The sequence below is a fragment of the Haemorhous mexicanus genome, chromosome 3, assembly GCF_027477595.1.
Source record: "Haemorhous mexicanus isolate bHaeMex1 chromosome 3, bHaeMex1.pri, whole genome shotgun sequence".
NCBI lineage: Eukaryota > Metazoa > Chordata > Aves > Passeriformes > Fringillidae > Haemorhous > Haemorhous mexicanus.
In genome coordinates, this window is record NC_082343.1 from 4,211,311 (window position 1) to 4,230,315 (window position 19,005).

Genomic DNA, 19,005 nt, shown 5'->3' on the forward strand with positions numbered 1-19,005 from the left:
TTCCTAAAAAGGCTCATTCAGCCTGCAAAAGCTGAAGGGGAATGAGATGGTATTGATAAAATTGGACTCATATAAAATATTCTAAGTCACTTGTCCTACATCTGAAGTTCCTTCTAAAGGTTCCTTGTTTCTTGTGTCAGCAGAGCTGCTCTGATCAGCAACACATCCACTACCAAAAAACCCCCAAAACTGGGTTCTGCGCTTCTGACTGGGACTAAACCAGTGGAAGGCATGCCAGCATACAAGATAAGCAACATTTTTTGCAGGAGCTGTTTTCTGAGCTGTCTCAGAATGAAAGTTGATTTTTGAAGTGTGCCCTGAACTCACTTTTTGGGTAGATATTTATATTTTCCTTTGCAGGCATCCAGCAGCTGCCAGTGTAAGTGCTGTGAAAATGCTTGCAAAGCTTTAATGAGCTTCAACTTCCTAATTAAAAACCACAATGAGCTTTCAGGCCTTGATTTCCCCAATATTACAGGTTGTAGCAGTGATATTTTGTTCAGTCAAGCCTAGCTAAAGGAAAGTGCTTACGAGGTTTCCAAGGAGAGAAATAAACAAAATGGAAATGAAGAGGGAACTTGGAACTTTCAAGCGTACGTAATTAAGAAAAAAATACATCCTTCAGATAATTCTGGAAAGTATTAGGAGATATTCATAATTCATAAGCAGTTGTTTGGTTTTCTTTCAAGCAAGGGGGCAGCTTTACATCAAACACTGACTAGCTTTTCCATTAACTTAAGTAAACAAACCAGTATGTTTCAAGTTAAGTGAACATCCTTTTTTATTTTTTACTTTTTTAATAACTGTGTGAATTAGAAATAAGAACAAGACATTTACTTTCAAATAGGAAATTAGCTTGCATGCTATTTCTTCGTGTTAAAAATACTTTGGAACACTCACAAAAACAACGTTAAGCTGAATTTATGGAAGTGTTCCATATCAGTTTTGAAGATGATATGCCAGATGTCAGGGAGAACTCTTTCATCTGCAATAATGGAATAGTTTCATCCACCCTTGTTGTTTTTGAGCACAGTCCAAGTGTATTGGTCATCATGGGTGGGTGATCCCCACTTGGGCAGGCATGAACCAAAAAGCACAAGTTGTTAGACCTCTAGCATAAAATCACAAGAAAGCAACAGCAGGAAATACTCTACTGAAAGTAAAAATAAGCTATTGCAAAATGTAAATCAAAAAGTTTACCATTATGGCAACTCATGTTTTGGAGCACTCAGAGACTTGCAGATACATTGCTCTGAATTAGTGGATTGTAATGACTCCATTTAGGGCTCCAGCAAAAATAAAGCCAACAAGACAAATTTTAAATGAATCCATCAAAAGCATGGAATACTTTTCTTTTTGATGAGTGGGGATGCTAACAGTTAACAATGTGGTCTTCTAATGGGGGACTAAAGTGCTCTTCCCTTTGAGAAACTTTAAACACAAGGACACATTATTGTCCATGTTCTTATTTTAACAATACACATTGGGGTAACACTGGATGGGAAATCCTTTTGGGAACAGTTTGTGGCCTTGTGGCCTCAGAGCAACACCATATCAGCCATACCACTCTCACTTGCAGTGATCATTTTCATTCCTGTGTTACCAATGTTTTACGTGGCACATTCATTTAGTTCCCTGTGGCTGTGGTTAGATAATGAGGTATCCATCTAATTCCAAAGGATCTTGGAACAGGGAGCCATTTCCTGTGTGCAATGCACCTCCCAGAGTGCTTGGTGTGTGCTGGAGAGGGAAGGAGCAGGAGAAAGGAAGAAAAGCATTTTCAAATGCATCCGTCCAAAGCTTCATTCATTTTTTTCTCCCTTCTCAGCTGCCTGCCTCACACAGGCATGTGGGAGATGTTCTAGTGCTGAAAGCCATGGTTCCCTCCTTCATTGAGCTGCTCTGGGTGATAAGTCAATTTGCTTTGGACATACCAGAGACAATAGATAATTGTGACAGAAAACTGCAGGGCAGGCTCACTTAGGCCAGCTTGTTAACTCTGGCCTGTTAATAGAAGGATGCTTTTCCTGTACCTTCCTATTCCTGGAATCTCTGTGCTTGAGTAACTTGCCCAAATCCACAGAGGTTGCTCTGGACACTTTTGCAGTCCAAATACAAAAATCACACAATGACTTGCGGTGCATTCAATTCTCTTTTTGCACACTTACCACATCAATTTACCAGATTTACCACATCAATGCTTTGCTTCTCTTGTGTTCTGCCATGACCCCCAGGAGCAGGAGGAGATGAATCCACAAGGAACTTGCTTTGCTGCACTCTCAAATGGGAAATGTTTCAGCACACCAAACGGAGTGCAGTTTTTCAGGAAAATCTCATTAATTTAAACATTCTACCTCACCTATTTGCTTTAAATGTAGGTCTTGGCTCTCGCATCTCTTTTTCCTGTGCAAACAAGTATTTGTGCAGGTTACCTTCGCTCAACTGTGAAAACTTGTTACCAGGGCAATCCGGCCAATATACCTCACATGAAAGGGCAAAGGAAAATTTAAAAAGGAAAAACCAGCAAAAAAGGGGGAGGTTTTGGGCTGCTGCAGAGCTGTGCAGAATTAGAGAGGGTGCCTCATGACACCACTGGAAAGTGACAGCACTTGGAGTGAAGGTCTCTGCATTAACAGGTTTTGCCACTCCAGGAATTGGAAATTTCTCAAGATATTTCATCTCCTGCTGCCTCCTGCCCTGATGTTATGTAACAGATCCTATGCTGGGCTCTACCACCACAAAGCACAACCTCCCAACACCAATGAGTTAAAAGCTGTCTGGGCATCCAGCCCAGATGAATAACATTGCAAATGTTGAAGGAAGTAGCAAGGGAAATAGAAAAGCCTTTGACAGAAATTGTTGATAGCTTGCTAAGGCTGGGGAGGGAACCAGGGAATTTGGAGGTTGCTAATGTTGTTCCTATGTGTAAGAAAGGATCAGGGAGGATCCAGGAAACTACATAGCAGTGAGCCTGGCTTCAGTTGCAAGAACAATATAAGGAACATAAATAAGAGACAGAATACTTAATTTGGTCAAATAAAACAAGCCCATACTCATGGATGAAATGTAGAGGTCTAATTTCTCCAAGTACATTATCTTCAGGTGGTTCTTTCTGAAAGATGCCAGTATAAAACATCTTACAGACAGAATAGAAGTTAATGAAGTGGTCAGAAAGGGAAAGTTTTGACAGAAGCCTGAGGTTAAGTAAATTGTCAGTGATGCTGCAGCCCCGTGCAGATCGCTGTGTGTCTGATATCAGACTGTCTGGTGCCATTGCTGACGTGGGAGCTGATGTTTGCTCTTCAGATGAATCCATTGGAAAAATAGACCAAGTCATTTTCTGGCCTCGCTCACACTGAGAACTCAAAAAATTTAAACCCATTAAGTAAAATATTTATGGTTTACATTCAAAACAAATTGAGAACAGGTTCACTGCAGCCCATAACAAGTGCAACACTGACATCGGTGGGACCATCACAGATTTGGATTTCTATGAATCATTCAGGAACTGCTCCATTGATGCTCCTCAGTGTGGACAGAAATAAGAATTTCAATCCCAAAAAATATTTCAAGAGCTTTCTTTTTTTATGTGGTGGAATATTAAGGTTGCTATGGACCAGGATAGAGAAAAACAACCTATTTTGTTTGGACAGAGGAGGATGTACACAGAGAGCAAGAAGATGCTGTAATATATTGCAATATTTTGAGAGAGCAAGCAGCAAGAAACTGAACACTTCAGCCACAGGAGCAAGACACACTTGAGTTAGTTAAGAAAACATTTCTCCAGCTCTGAGCACAACATACAGGTATGTGCTGGAAAGGAGGAGAAAAGCTTCAAGTGGCCTAAATAAGATGAAGGTGGATGTTTTTCTCTAACAGTCCAAAGCCCTGGTGAAATGCATCTCCTGGTTTTATGTGCTGCTTCTAATGATACGAAGCAAATTGCAGAGATTAAGCTGTTGCATAAGTGAGTGAGCAGCATGAGTCAGGGGGTTTGGGAAAAGTGAGTCACAGCGGGAAGGGAACAGAGCCAGGGCTGGAGCTGAGAAAGGGAGACTAGCAAGAAAATTTTAAGGATCTAGATAAGAGCCTGAGAGAATGGAGTGCAGGAGAGAAGCAGAAAAACTATCTCTAAAAGAGGGAGCCATGCACGAGGGTTAGGGAAAGCTATAGCTAAAAAGCAGGTCAGGCAAAAATTTTTGTACACAACTGGTGGTTGAAATACAGAGCAGGCTGCCAAAGTCAGCAGTGGAGGGACAGAATTGTGCAAATCACTTCAAGAGGCAGTGAGGGCACATTTTTGGAAAATGAGGGAATCACTGGGTATAGCCATTAGTGAGGCTTGTGGAATTAAAACTATGAAATGCAAGCTGATTTATATTTTGAAGGAATACAGGAGTGAGCTCTGCTGCCCTCCATGGCTCTCACATCATGGCTGTGGCACCCTGCAAGCCTCAGACACTTGCCTGTGCAACTCAGAGCATTCTCTTAACTCACAGAGAGTTATGGATGGCACAGTCTTCCAAAAGCAGCTTTCTAGAACAGCCCTGGAAATTGCTGCAAAGGCAGTATTTACATCAGGGTGAGTCACTGGGGGCTGAAGGCTCCATTTACCACAGCACAGTTGAGGACTTACATTTCTGGAGGAGCAGGGGAGCTCACACATCACTTAATTGAGACAGGCTGTCCCTAATTGTTGTGTTTCTGCCCCACTTCTCCTTAGACTGCCCTTGACTTCAATTTAAGGCTTTTATACAGCAACTTGATAAAGGCCCACACCACCCAACCCATTCTGGGCACAGCAAGGTTGGTCCAAGCACAAGGCTGCAGGAACAACAGAGTGAGATTAAAGACTCTGTTATGAGGCTTTATGGAACTGAACTCAAAGTGTTCAGGGAACCCGAATTCTGGGCTTCTCACATCCTCAACTTGGGAGCTGTCCCATCTTTCCAGTGCAGTATTCTGGATGTGACACTTACAAGCAACAGACACAAATTAACGTACTCAATCTGAACCCATTTTGCAAATAGTTTTTCTAACAAAAGTACAAATAAATCCCTTAATAAGTTTGATTTTGGGTAGCCTAATGAAAGACTACATAATTCCCTCAGTTCAGTTATTACAGTGATCAAGACACTGAAGGTAACCCAGCTCCATTTTTAAGATTGATCCGCAAAAGGATTGTTAAAGACACCCAGACTATTTCAAAGGAATTTTTCCACCTACACAGGATGTAACTGTCCAGAGGAAAACTGTCTGGGAATAAAAATCTGCGAACCTCATCACTCAGACTCAGAGATACAGTGAGTTTAAGAGCTAACCTGTATTTCACAGGTTGCATGCATCAATAATCAAACACCATTCAGGTTTTTTAACTAATACAAACTTACAGCCCTTGTTTATGTGTAGTGAACAGCACAACCTTTAGAAATGTTAGTGAGATTAGAAAACAAAGGAAAAAAGAAAGAGCAGATCAATGTCATTACTACTTACTGGTGTAATTTACATGGCTTACCTAGACAAACAAATGCTTGTACAACATCTAAAAATGAAATTTAAACAAAGTTGATGAGGAATGATTTGGGAGTGTTTTCAGGTGTTTTCTTATCAGGCAAGATATTTGTTTAAGGCAGAAGCCTCAGCTATGGAATGAGCTGCTGAAACAGTTCTGGAGATGAAGTTTATCATGATGACACTAAATTTGGAAAAATAGGATGTAGAGGAAAGATGCTCAAGAATGAGCTTGTAAAAGCCCCATATTTTCTTTCTAGATCTGTTTCTTATACTGCACTCATCACTGTGGTATCTTGAGCGCTTTCCAGTAGTGCATTAAGCAACATGACAAACATCTGTCACATGTTTGTTCTCTCACCCTCTCCCCAGAGGGACAAGCGTGTGCAGTGGAGAGCCTTGCTTTAATTTTTTTTAATTATTATAAATACACATGCACGTAACACGTTATTAAACATTCGTGCTAGAGAGGAAAGGTCAGATAAATTTATCTTGCTCTCAGGATTAGAGCTGGTGAGCTCTGTGATGTTCCCATATCACACCCTTGCCCCAGATTGCAGTGTCTTCTCAAAGACCAAATCATGGCCATGGGAGTCTGCACCATGCAGAAACCAACAGTTTGGATTCCCAGTGCCTCATTTACTGTTCCCACTTAAGCCCAGGGATTCTGTCAAGAAACATCAAATGGAATGAGGTGGTAGAATTTAGGGAAGATCATGTACTTCTCAGATTTGATGGAACCTCAAAAGCACTGTCAGGTCAGAGGGCACTGAAAAAGTCATGGTAAATCTAGGAATTTCATGGGTTGGAAAAGTCTTATTTCAACAACGGAACAAAGACCTGGGAGTGAATGATTTCCCTACAGGGGGACATACACTGGGAAAACAATCTGGAAACTTGAGTTTGGTCAGACCCTGAAGAACTGCATGCAGATAGACAACCTACCCACTCAAGAGCCACAAACACATTGCGGGAATCCCAAAATAATCCCCAGTCCCCAGTGTGGGTGGTGCCATTTCCCATGGGCAGAGAAGTAGGTGTGCATTGGTAAATAAATTACTCTGCCTCTGCCACCTCAGAGAGAAATGGAGCTGCTCTGCCACATGCCAAGGAAACTCCAGTGTTGCTGTTGCTTCCCTCTGATGACTCCCACACCTCTATTTCTCCAGTAACTCTCTGGACAGTTGGGAAACAGACTATTTCTGTAATGGACAGTGATCTGGGTCACACTGAGTGCCAAGAGCTGGAGCCTCCTCTCTGGCCTTGCTCACAGGGAGAGCTTCAGCATCACTGCTAAATCCACCAGTGCTCCTTCCCATACTCCACAAGGGCTGGGCTGCTCTGGGATTGCACCAACCCAATCCACATTTGGCTCTGCTTTCAGCACAGAAATCCTCACTCACTTCCTCACCCCTGTATCAGTCGCAGCAGCAGGACACATCTGTAACTACTGCAATACTGGACACGCCAGCACTGAAACCTTTCCAGGTGCCTGCTGTTCTCCTCCCACCCTGTTTCCCTCAAACACAACCTTTAGGCCACCAGCCTTGCTCTACCAGCACGGATTTCCCTGCACAGGTGGGAGCAGACCCAAGCATGGCAACCTTACCACCCTTCCCTGGGGAAGGCAGGAGGCTGCCTCACTTCCCACACCTTTTACAAACCCAGATCTTGGCCACAAGATCAAAACCCTCCAAGGGTTTCCAGATGGGGAAGCAGTGAGCAGGCAATAATTGTTTTTCTGTCCAGCTGAACTTACCATCAGGAAAAGCCAAAAACCATGAGTTCAGAAGTAAATCTCTGAATCATTTTAGCTTGAGTAGCTTATTATTCAATGCATTTTAACTAATCCATCTTAAAAGGCAACTTCAAGTTTACTCATAAATGAAGCTCCTAAAGATCAAATGAACCTTCTTTGTTCCGGCACAGTCTGCAACAAAAAGGATTGGAACTGTACAAGTATTTTATTTCCAGCTTTTGTAGGAACTGGGAGTACAAAGCTCACGAGATCCCTGCAAAGACTTGCCTTGAGCTGCCTGGTGTTGGGGTGGCAGGAGGTAGCCAGACCCAAAAGTCTTCTTCACACCTGGGAATGTGCTTTTTAGTGTCAGGACAACAATGAGCTCAGCAAATCCTGCACCAGCACAGCAGCTTCAGGACTGACACTGTGCAGAAATGCAAAGAGCAGCCTAACATAAGAGACCTTTAGCTTCTCTGTAGAATAAAGGGAAGATGTATGTAAAATATTTGGACATTTGGGGAGAGGGTAAATGGTGAGAATTAATTCAAACTGTTGATGGTTTATTTTTTATTGAATCTTGTGGTCGAAATTGTTTTCATTTGTTATGAGAAAGAATCCATCATTTTTTCCAAAGCACCACCCAGAATCTGCCACTGGTGATGTTCTAACATCCCCAGTGCCTATACAAATAGAGAGGTCAGCTGAGATTTGTAAACTAGAGATCATAAGTTTTAAAGAATTTGTTTATTCAGCCTAGAGTCTCCAAATTGTGTATGATGCCAAAATTAAAAAGTCATCTCACTGTACTGTGTCATGTTACAATACAAAGCTCTCCAACATTTTGGATGTTCAGATGAGAAAGCAAATTGTAATTCATTTGTCAGCACATGCAGCTTAATTATAATTAAGTACCTCCAGCAGTCATAATGAGCAGGCAAAATGAAAATGCTGTTTTTATACTTGTATAAACCTGCATTGAGTGCAAACTAAAAGCTGCCTGAATTACTCTGAAAAGCATCGGGCTAGAACTTGCAGTTTTAGCTGCACTGAGCAAATTCAAACATACATAAACTGTTTCCAGAGACTTGAACAGATTGACTGAATTAGGAGAATTTTCATGGGAATGACAAGAGGCAGAACTCTTCCTGATGAGGCCACCACATACCAAGTTCCAAGTCCCTGTCCAAAGCATGGAGCACGGGAACCATGCAAGAGATCAGCAGAGTCCTTTCAGTACCAGCAAAACAACATATTTCTAACTCCTCTCCTTGAGAAAGAGCTGAACTACACTTGCTGAAATTTTCTGGAGTAATTCAGCATGAAACATCCAACCAGCGTGGGAAAAAACCAAAACAAAACAAAACAGGCAAATGATTCAAATATGATGAAGCTACAAGAAGTTCACAGAAAATTCTGGACCGACAAGTACAAAATATTAATGGTATTTGACAAACAAATGTTGAAAATAACCATATCTGAAAATATCTACAAAGGCAGTGTATGAGAATTAAAACATTACCAGATTTCTGATAGCTGCAAGTGTTGAGATGACAGCTTGGGAGTGCACCTGAACTTTTCTGCCTGCACTCATAGGTAGCTTGAAGATGTGTAAAGCATTTCCACAGGCTAAATACTCTAAGTAAATGCAATGACTAATATTGCACTTGTTTTCTTTTTTATAAAGATATAGATGAATGTGCAACTGGAACCCACAGTTGCAGAGCTGACCAAGTGTGTGTCAATTTAAGAGGCTCCTTCAGTTGCCAGTGCCTTCCAGGCTACCAGAAACGAGGGGAGCAGTGTGTTGGTAAGTGTTGCTTTCAATTCAATGGTTTTCTTTCATTATCTACAATTGCAAACTTCATGTTGGTCATAAAGCAGATGGGTATGTGTGGTGTGAAACAGCTGTTTCACTTTGGAATGCAATGGAATAGTCACTTTACCACAGTAATTAATCACTAAAACATGGGAAGAGGAGCTTGTTTTAAGGATAATCAACACTTGGAGTTCACAAGCCAGTTCTGCTAATAGCTCCCATTGTGGGATTGTTTGTGTTGGGGCATTGCCCGGTGTCCCAGAGACTGCCACGAGTCCCTGATGGCAGCAAAGCACACCTTTGCCCTGAGATTCAGCTCCAGGCCCGTGGGGCACAGCACTCCCTCCCCCAGCCCTGCTCCAGGACTCGGCTTTCTGAGCACAAATGAAAGAGATGGAAACTCTGAATGCAGGTACAGGAGAGCTGCAGCCTCTAAAACCCACCAGGCTTCATTCTCCACGCCAAGATAAGCTGTTGGCACCCTTGGGAGCCATGCAAGCATAGCATGGAATTAAATCCAAGTGCAGGGCAACACCACGTCTCTGTCCCATCCTCAGGTGGGGACATCACGCCAAAGTGCCATCCCCCTGTTCCTGCATTTGACACCTCTTTAATCACCATTTCAATGGATAAATTGCTTTTAGAACCACTCCAGCCATTAGCCTTGGGTTTGTCAGATAATAAAAACAACGGTGAAGGAAGAGAGTCACAGCTACACATCAGGAGGTGATATTCAAGACAGCCTCCTCTAATACACTGCCCTGGTTTTATGCTGCTTAGGAGAAAAGCATTTGATGCTGGGACTTTTCCTCTTTCAGGGATTCTGCATTTCAAAGTGTCTAAGCATTTTTAAATTTTTATTCTTAATTTTTTTTTTAATTTTTATTCTTAATCTCTTCTCTTCCTGCTAAGGCCACAGGTAAGAAACTGAGAAGATTTTAGTACACCCCTAGACTAACTTCAGTTTCTGGGCATGGCCCTTTCTTCAGGATTCCAATCCAAGGGCTGTAGAAATAATAAGAATAAAAATTCTTATCTCTTTCCTAAGAGACATAGATCAGGCCACAAACTGTCAAATCAGTGTAAACACAGGTCTATCTGATTTTTCTCAGCTCTCTGTGCAGGAGTAGGATGACTAATTTGGAATGTAGGTAGATGAATAGTTTTGGAGGGTCATGCATTTATTTTTTTTAATATCTGGGGTTTATTTAGATTTTTTTATATAGCAGGTAAATTATATTACTGCCACACAACTGCATTTTTGATATCAAGACCCATGGTCCTAAATGAAAGTCAGGAAACAGGACAGAAGTGAGAAGAAATGGGAGTGATAGACCTTTATACCTAAATGTGAACATATTCATGCATCTAAATCTATCCATGAAGAGGTCTGGAAAGTGAAATTTCCCGTCTCCTATTTAGGTCAAAACCAAGAATAACACCTGTGTTACATATTACACACTGACCTAAATTACAAGTACATCCCAACAGTTAGTACTGTCAGCATTTCAGAATAAAGCCTGTCTTTAGGGATTTTATAACAGCTTAGCCAGAAAATGTTCTTGGGGCCAGATCTTGATAGAGGTTCTCCATATGGGAGGAAATGTTTCTCAAATTTGAAAGAAATTTTTCCAGACTATTTTGGCTTGAAGGTAGAAAGAGAAAAAGATACATTTTTAACAATTGGTTGATTTTAATCTAAATTCACTAACAATTTCTGACTTTTTTTTAAAATTTTTTTTTTAATTTGCTTGTTCACTATTGCCAAATGAGTATTTTCTGAAATGCATGACTGCAGGGAGAATGAATTGTTTTCCAGCATCACTTCAAACAGATTTGGCCCAATTGATGAGATGAATCTCAGCCCTTAGATCTGCCCAGAGCTGATGTGCCTAATCCCACAAGGAAAATTCTCACTGAATAAGAGCCACATCCTGAAAGCATTTATGTGTATAAATGTACCAAAGCATTGCTCATATGTATAATCCCATTTTTTTAAAGTTACTTCTAAGAGCTTAGTCCTGTAAAAGTCAAGGATGGAAATCTACTGTGCCTCCTTAATTTATTCCATTTCCACTTCCAAATTTCTCTCTGCAACAGGAGTTATAGTGACAATTGCTACTGTATGGATAGCCAGGAATTTTCCAGCAGAAGCCTTTTCATTCAGAATCATCCAAAACACTCCACTAAGTTCAGCCCTAAATTTGACAAAGAAAGGGTTAACTTCTAAAGATTATTTTTTCACTTGATATTAAAACAAACACTTTCCTCATTATATAAAAAAAAAAAAAAAGTCTTGGCCTCTTTTTAAACACATCTATGGTGGAAACAGCTGGAGGTAGGAAATGCAAGATCTGGCATGGATGTGGGAAGTGCCTTTCTTTGTTCCAGTGAATACTGCTCTGATTTGTGTGAGTGTTGATCCCTTGAAATGTCCCATTGTGTACAAGCCCAGAGCACAGCGTTGGGTTTCTTCACCGAGCTCCAGCCACCACAGCTCAAGGCAGCCACTGCACATACACACAATAATGGAATAATAAAACATGTTTTCCAGGCAAAGCCAGAGCCACTATCTCCCCCAGAAGGCAGGGAAGCCTTTTAAAATGCAGAGGGGTACGGGAATGGGGTGGTGCATGTTCTGTGTGGCAGGCAGGTGAAAGCCCTGCTCTGATGCACAGCAGGAATGCTGACTCTTGGAAAGGCAGACTGATCCACCACTGTAAGGAGAGGCTATGGAAGGCTCTCAGTGCCCGAGATGCACAGCCAGGTGTGGTGCTGCTGGGTGGGAAGGGATCCATGACAGCCAGGGGAAGGGGAGCAATGGGAAACCTTTGGGGAGCAAGGCAAGGTCTGGGGATCCCTGTGAAAGCACAACCACCTGTTTCCTTTTCAGGCCCATTAATTCTCTATCCTTGCCATTCCCTTGTACTTGCACAGAAAATCTGGACTGTTCTTAATGGAGCTGAAAAGATTTAGTATGTGCCAGGAGTGCTGCGAGGTTTTGGGAAAATGAGCTCCAAGGCACATTGGCTGTGTTGGTCAGCACCGTGTCTGATCCTGAGGGATCAGGGAAAGCTGAACACAGCACTGAGTTTTACCCCCACAAAATAAACCAGACCAAGCACTACTGCAGGACTGAGTCAATAAAATAAAGTTGAAATGCACATTGAAGACAAGGAGCATAAAAGCTTGTTACAAAAGAGTCACTTACAGGAAAAGTTCAAGTGTATCTTGTAATAGCCAAGGAAGCAGTGCCCAGCTCACATAAGCTTTCCTCCTGCCTTTAACCAAGTACAATTAACTTTGCTCAGACACGAGAACAGCAGGGAGGTGCTGTGCTTCCATGTGAACTAACTGGTGTTTTTTGGTGCCCCAGACATCGACGAGTGCACCCTGCCCCCGTACTGCCACCACCGCTGCGTCAACACGCCCGGCTCCTACTACTGCCAGTGCAACGCTGGCTTCCAGCTGGCATCCAACAACCACACCTGCGTGGGTAAGCACTGCTGAGGACTCCCCAGCAGCCCCCCAGACACCAGCACACACCTGCCACACACAAACTGAAAGGAAATCAACACCAACCAGGAAAAGACTGCACTGAGAGGCTCCTCTGTGAGCGAGCCGAGAGCTACAGGAGGGCTGGAGAATAACAGACATTCAAGAAAGCTCTAAATTTTTTTGTTGGCATAGCAGATTTCCAAGGAACACCTAAAGCCTTATATTCAGCATTTAATCCTAGATTGACTTGTTCTTTCAGTTCTGCTTTATTATTTCCTGATATTATTCCCAGATCACATGACACAGGCCAGAACTGGGAATCTAAGGAATCAATACCATACCTCTGCAGTTAAGGGTAATTACCCTCAGCACATGGTAAAGAAAGCCTTTAGGTCACATTTGAATATCTAGAAAATGTTAGAAATTGAAACAAGGGTTGCTAAGAGTCACCTTTCAGCTGTGATGTTGCCCTTAGAAATAAAACACTAAGGGAAGCTGCACAGTAAAACTTTAAGACTGATGTCCAGTTTGAAATCACAACATCTGTTCTAGAAGGATGAAAGTGATAATAAAGGTAACTCTGCAGAAGCACAGAGAGAATGGCTACAAAATCAAGAGACTGGTGGTGGAGATGGTCAGCTCTTCATAGATGTAATTTGTGTATATAACATCTATATTATACACATAGAAAAATTAGGCTGTGTTTTCCAGCTTCCACCATCCCTTCCAACATTGCCAACCCTCATCAAGCACCCTGGCTCTCTGCACAGCTCTGCACTGAGACAGGAATTGCTTGGCTCTCACCAAATCATAGGATTTTAAAAATTGCCAATGGACACAACAGAACCATGTGACAAAAGTCACTGACTTGTCCCTTTCCATGGCTCAGATGGAAGGTGGATTCTTTCAGCACTTCACCAAACTTCCCTTTCCTGGCTTTCCAGCCTCCCAGCCTCATCAGGCACATTTCTACCAGGTAAAGGGGAGCAAAGCTTAAGGAGAAGATTTATGAATGGATGGTTGCTGCATCAAGACAAACTCTCACATCTGGCCCAGCAGCACTTGACAGCTGCAGCTATTACATTTGTGTCACGACTTCTGCCTCTATTGAAAATGGGTCAATATTTCTTGGGAAATGAACAGAACTGGGGCTTTGGCCACCAAATTTATTCCTCCTGGTAGTATTGGAAGAGGAATGATGTACATCCTTTGCACTGCTGCCAGAAATGAACTCAGAGGAAAAAAAAGATTTTGTGATGAGTTTTCCCTGTTATCATTCATTTTCAGGACAAGGAGGTTCATTATGCAGAGAATTCATATCCTCTTCATTGGTTTCAGTTTTCTGAGTGCCTCATCTTTGTCAGTTTTTAGGTGCATCTGTAAATTTACAGTGTTGCTGACATTTATAAGCCATGAACTCAAAGGTTTTTCTCCAAGCACAGCTCTCTGCTCATGGAGAGATCTGATAAATACAAACATGAACTGAAAACATGCAGGATGGAAATACAAGGGAAAGCACTCAAATCCACAGACTGACAGGAGCAGCAGTTAATCAACAGTCTGTGCCAAACAAGGGCTATAGATTCCAGAGGTGATTAGACTTATATAAACTTCCCATTAAAAATTGCTTCTCTTCTCATACCAGTGTCCTCAAAATGTTCTTGGGATGGGCAACACCATGGAAAATGCAGCACAGAAAAATACCTTCCCCCAATATGGTCTAGGCCTTAGAGCTCTGCAGAACTCCACTGGCCTCAAAGGCTCATGTTATAATTGCAATGGAATTTAAAAGAACAAATTTTCAGAGTAATAAATAGCTCAAATAAATCTTAACCACTGCATGCTGAGAGGTCTTATCAGTATGTGTTCCTTATATCAATTATTTATAGAGACTTGGCATTTCATACCTGAAAAAAAGGCGCTGGAATGTGGAGCTTAATAGCCACATTAAACATTTTTGGGAGAATTCATCACACATTGGAATAACTCTCATTCCTGGAAAAATACTGGTTTTTACATGGAATGTAAAACACAGATCTAACATTGCTCCAGTGTCTGCAGATCTACATTGGTAGAGCCAACTGAGCTTCTGCTGAGCAACAGGCCCAGCCTAAGGACTAATCCACCAAGCCTAATTACCACCTACACAAGAAAAATATCTCATTTTTCCTTTCAGACATAAATGAATGTGATGCCAACAACCCATGTGCACAGCAGTGCTACAATATCCTGGGTTCTTTCATTTGTCAGTGCAATCCAGGCTTTGAGCTCAGCAGTGACAGAATCAACTGTGAAGGTGAGACTTTTTCTCTTGGAAAATCAATTTTTTTGGTTGTTTTTTGTTTGTACTGAAGCCTATGAACTAAGGGACAAAATAGAAGTGGAGACACTCTGTGGGTAGAGTTTGTAGCCAAAACCCTTAAGATATTTAATTTTTATGGTACAAAGGAGGTTAATTCACACCTGAGTAGCTGCAGCTGCTTTCAGGTCTAGGTGGGAATGGGTCTCTCTATAGCAAATGCAAAACAGGACAGAGATTGGTGCACTTGATCCCAAGTGGGAAGAAAAGTTTCTGAACCCTGATTGCACAAACTCCCTGGAATTGTGGGTGGTCTAATGCTGATGATCATTTAATGAATTGGAAAGGAATGCACACCAAAAACAAGGGCAATTTTGTGTATTGTTCGGCTCCTCTGAAAACAAAACCTCCAATTCCCGATTTTAAGGGGACCACAAGTGTGCTTTAGAGGTGCTTTGCAGCCTGTGTACACAAACAGCATGCCTCCTGTATGATTACACAATCAACACTTTATTTCCTCTGCCAGAGGCACCACAGGGGTGCCCTAATCTCCTTTTGGACACATGATGACCTCACCCTTAGAGCCCACATCCTTTCTACCAGCCTTGAAGGCAGAGAGATCCCTGTTTCAGCACTGCCCTCCCCGGTGAGCTGGAAGAGCTGTTACAGATGCTCCCTCTGCTAAGCCAAGCTGCTTAACCTAATCCTATTTGAACAGAACAGGGAACAGCAAGCATGCAGCCTCCAAGGACAGCCCTGAGCCCAGCCCAAGAGCCGGGCTCAGCTCAGAGGTAGGAGGAGGGAGGTCTGTGCTTTCCAAGCCAACCCCTCCTCTTGATGGGTTTAAATTCATTTCCTGTTGATGGCATACACTGTTCAGCTCTGTTTCACACCAGGCCTCCCTCACGAGGGACCGGTGGATACACAAGGATAAAGAAGCAGGAGAATGATATCCACTGATTATTATTAGAAGGCAAAAAAGAAGACCTTTCCCTCTTTCCCAGAGAGCTACTCCATGAGCATGGGGCACAAGTACAAAGCAACATTTTTGCCTTACTAACTAATTTCACAGCTGTGGGTTTTTTCCTCAAAGTCATCACATTTTGGAATACTGCAAGTATACAAAATTTCAAGAGTCATTTTCCCAAACTTGTTCTGAAGTCTAATTTAGCTTATACTTCCTCAAATCCACACCACTTCTTTTGGAGGATTACTAACAAAATCCCAGCAGAGCTCTCCCTTCCATTCTCAAGGTGTTAAGCAGCACATTTCAGGTTTTGGATAGCTCTGTTTAGATATTTTTTCCCCAAGCATTTAGCTATTATATTTAGTTCTGCAACAAGGTAAATCTCAAAAGCCAATAACACAAAGCTCTTTTGCTCTCTGCAGACACTGATGAATGCAGAACCTCAAGTTACTTATGTCAGTACCAGTGTGTCAACGAGCCAGGGAAGTTCTCCTGTGTGTGCCCTGAAGGATACCAGGTAGTAGGAGGCAGGACATGCCAAGGTAAGTGCCCTCCCCTTGGCAGGCTCAGCCCTGCATTATTTACACCACTTCAGGCTAAGGGTGATTGCTAGCTAAATGGCTGTATTGCATGACAGGATTACTGTGCTGATAGCAGAAGATATGTTGATAAAGCACTTGATGATTCATTAAATATCTTCTAATCTCATTTGAATCCTTCTGCTCCACCTCCAAGTCCTTTGGATTACTAGGACAAAATGTCAGTTTTTGCAGCCCTCAGGTAAAGCTTGTCTTGGATGTCAAGGTAGTGGCTCTAAATTTGAGATCAACATCCCTGAATAAATCCAGGTCATTTTTTACAGACATGAAACATGGCTTTATATCATGTTTCTTTTCAGAGAGATTCCTAAATCCAGCCACAGTAAAAATTAAAGATATGTTTCTTCTGATATAAAGGAGAAAAAACTGCAAGCCTTCAGCAGCTTAGATAATTCATGTGCAGAAAAACAAATGTTCTGGCCAGGTGCCACCAAATGCCAGGATTTTCAAGTTTGTGTTTTTTTCTCAGTGATGCTAAAAGTCTTTGCATCTTATTAGATTATATTGTTCTGCAATATTCTAAGAGTAAGAACTATTGCTTCTGTAATGCAGAACCAGATTGAACAGAATGTATTTTTAGAAACCAAGAGGTGTGATAATTAGGGCCAGAAAACATGAGAAGCTAACTCTTTATCAGTATTTTGTCTTACAAAATCCTGATTAACTTCTTTTCCTTCTGAAGAACAGCAGCTGACACTGAGCATTGTGGGATGGTTGATTTAAGCATCTAAAAACCTGTTTGTGCCTTCCAAGAGATTACATTTGGATAAAGCCTTTCTGTGCCTGTATGAAATTCAGGAGACCAAGTGGGTAGACAGTGGGGCTCTGGCACTGACAGGAAATAGACCATTAATACAGTGCAAGGCTCACAGTCCTCACCTCCCTTCAGGGTTCTTTTCTCAGGCAAAAGAAGCTCTACTTTGCACAATAAATGAGTTTTCACTATTCCTTCTAAAGCTATTTTGGTGAAAATGTAGCTATTAATGAAGCACTTTAGAACCATGAAACCCGGGTTATAACAACTGAGAAGCCACAAAAGGCAGGTAATCACAATTCTTCCATGAGACCTTTCCTTTTTCCTCTGTCTCCAGAACACCTTCAGCTGTAAAACCATTCTTTGCTAATTATAAACTTGACAGCACTTCCACTGTTGCATTATATATGATTAATGTGCATCTCCAGTCAGCTAAAAATATTCAGTCTCACTTAACTGCCAATAAGCAAGTTTATTCCACTTCTGCACAGAGAAACCCTTTATAGCCAGGTCCCAGAAAACAAGACAAGGACATGGAAAGCAGGTTTTTTGTAGTACCTTTGTAGAAACCACGTTTCCATCTGCTTTGACACAGTCCCTCCTCCTTCCTCCTAGATATAAATGAGTGTGAGACCACTAATGAATGCAGAGAAGACGAAATCTGCTGGAATTATCACGGAGGGTTCCGTTGTTACCCCAGAAATCCTTGTCAAGAGCCCTACGTCCTAACCTCGGAGAAGTAAGGGAAAAACTAAATCTCGTGGTTTGGGCTCATCCTGAAGAAGGGGCATGATGGAATTGTGCAGAACATTGTGTTTTGATGCCTTTTGCTGTGCTCTCCCCCCTGTTTGTGTGGCAGCCGCTGTGTGTGCCCGGTGTCCAACGCCATTTGCCGGGAGCTGCCCTACTCGGTGGTGTACAAGTACATGAGCATCCGCTCCGACAGGACCGTGCCCTCCGACATCTTCCAGATCCAGGCCACCAGCATCTACCCCAATACCATCAACACCTTCAGGATCAAGTCTGGCAATGAGAACGGAGAGTTCTACCTGAGGGTGAGTACTGGGGGCACTCAGAGCCTGCTCCACACCACCCCGTCCTTGTGACAGCCCCAAAGGTCCCCACAAGGCTTCCACAACACCCCAAAGTTCAGCAGCTTTTTGGTGCTTCCTTACCAAGTGTGTTTGGTTTTCAGTTTTTACCAAGCCTTTTACTTTCCTACCTGAAAACCCAAAACTGTGACTCCAACTCTCAGGAATATTTAGCAATCCTGGGACACCCATGTCAGATTCACACAAAATAACTCCCTGCCTTCTCCTCCTCTGTACCAACACCTCAGATAAATCTGTTTAGGACACAATTAGACAAAGACTCCTTGTACAATTACATTAATTACATTTCTTATTTTGCAAAATAAGAAATCAATAACAGCATTCTCAAAATCTGCACCCCATCCCAAGGTAAGCTCAGGCCAACTTACATTGGTGTTGAAACATAACTAAACCTTTATTTCCCACAGGAAAAACCAAGGAAGTTCAAAAAACTCGGGATAGCAGTATTTCCTGTTAGTTGGCTACATTCAAGTAGATACACATAAATTGAAGTGTCTAGAACACCTGCTTTTTAAGCAGATGTTTTTTGAGTTTTTTGGGAAGAAATCTCATTTTCTTGAACCCCTATAATATTTACAAATTCCTGGGAAATCCTTTCTTCATGTGTGGCTTTACACTCAGTAAAACAGATTCAGCACAAAAATCTTCTATCAGAAATACAGTAATTGGGAAGTTTTAATGTTTCATTATTTTCCTTCAAATCAGGAG

The 19,005-nt window shown here is 42.0% G+C and overlaps 1 protein-coding gene across 2 annotated transcripts in view; it reads left to right on the forward strand.

The window, feature by feature from the left end:
- Positions 1–19,005, forward strand: part of EFEMP1 (EGF containing fibulin extracellular matrix protein 1) — a 45,512-nt gene that overhangs the window by 24,224 nt on the left and 2,283 nt on the right. For both annotated transcript variants that reach the window (XM_059840542.1, XM_059840543.1), the window contains exons 5-10: positions 8,937–9,059; positions 12,445–12,564; positions 14,743–14,862; positions 16,255–16,374; positions 17,801–17,924; positions 18,045–18,240. In XM_059840542.1, coding sequence (XP_059696525.1) covers positions 8,937–9,059; positions 12,445–12,564; positions 14,743–14,862; positions 16,255–16,374; positions 17,801–17,924; positions 18,045–18,240 — 803 coding nt within the window. The remainder of the gene's footprint in view (positions 1–8,936; positions 9,060–12,444; positions 12,565–14,742; positions 14,863–16,254; positions 16,375–17,800; positions 17,925–18,044; positions 18,241–19,005) is intronic.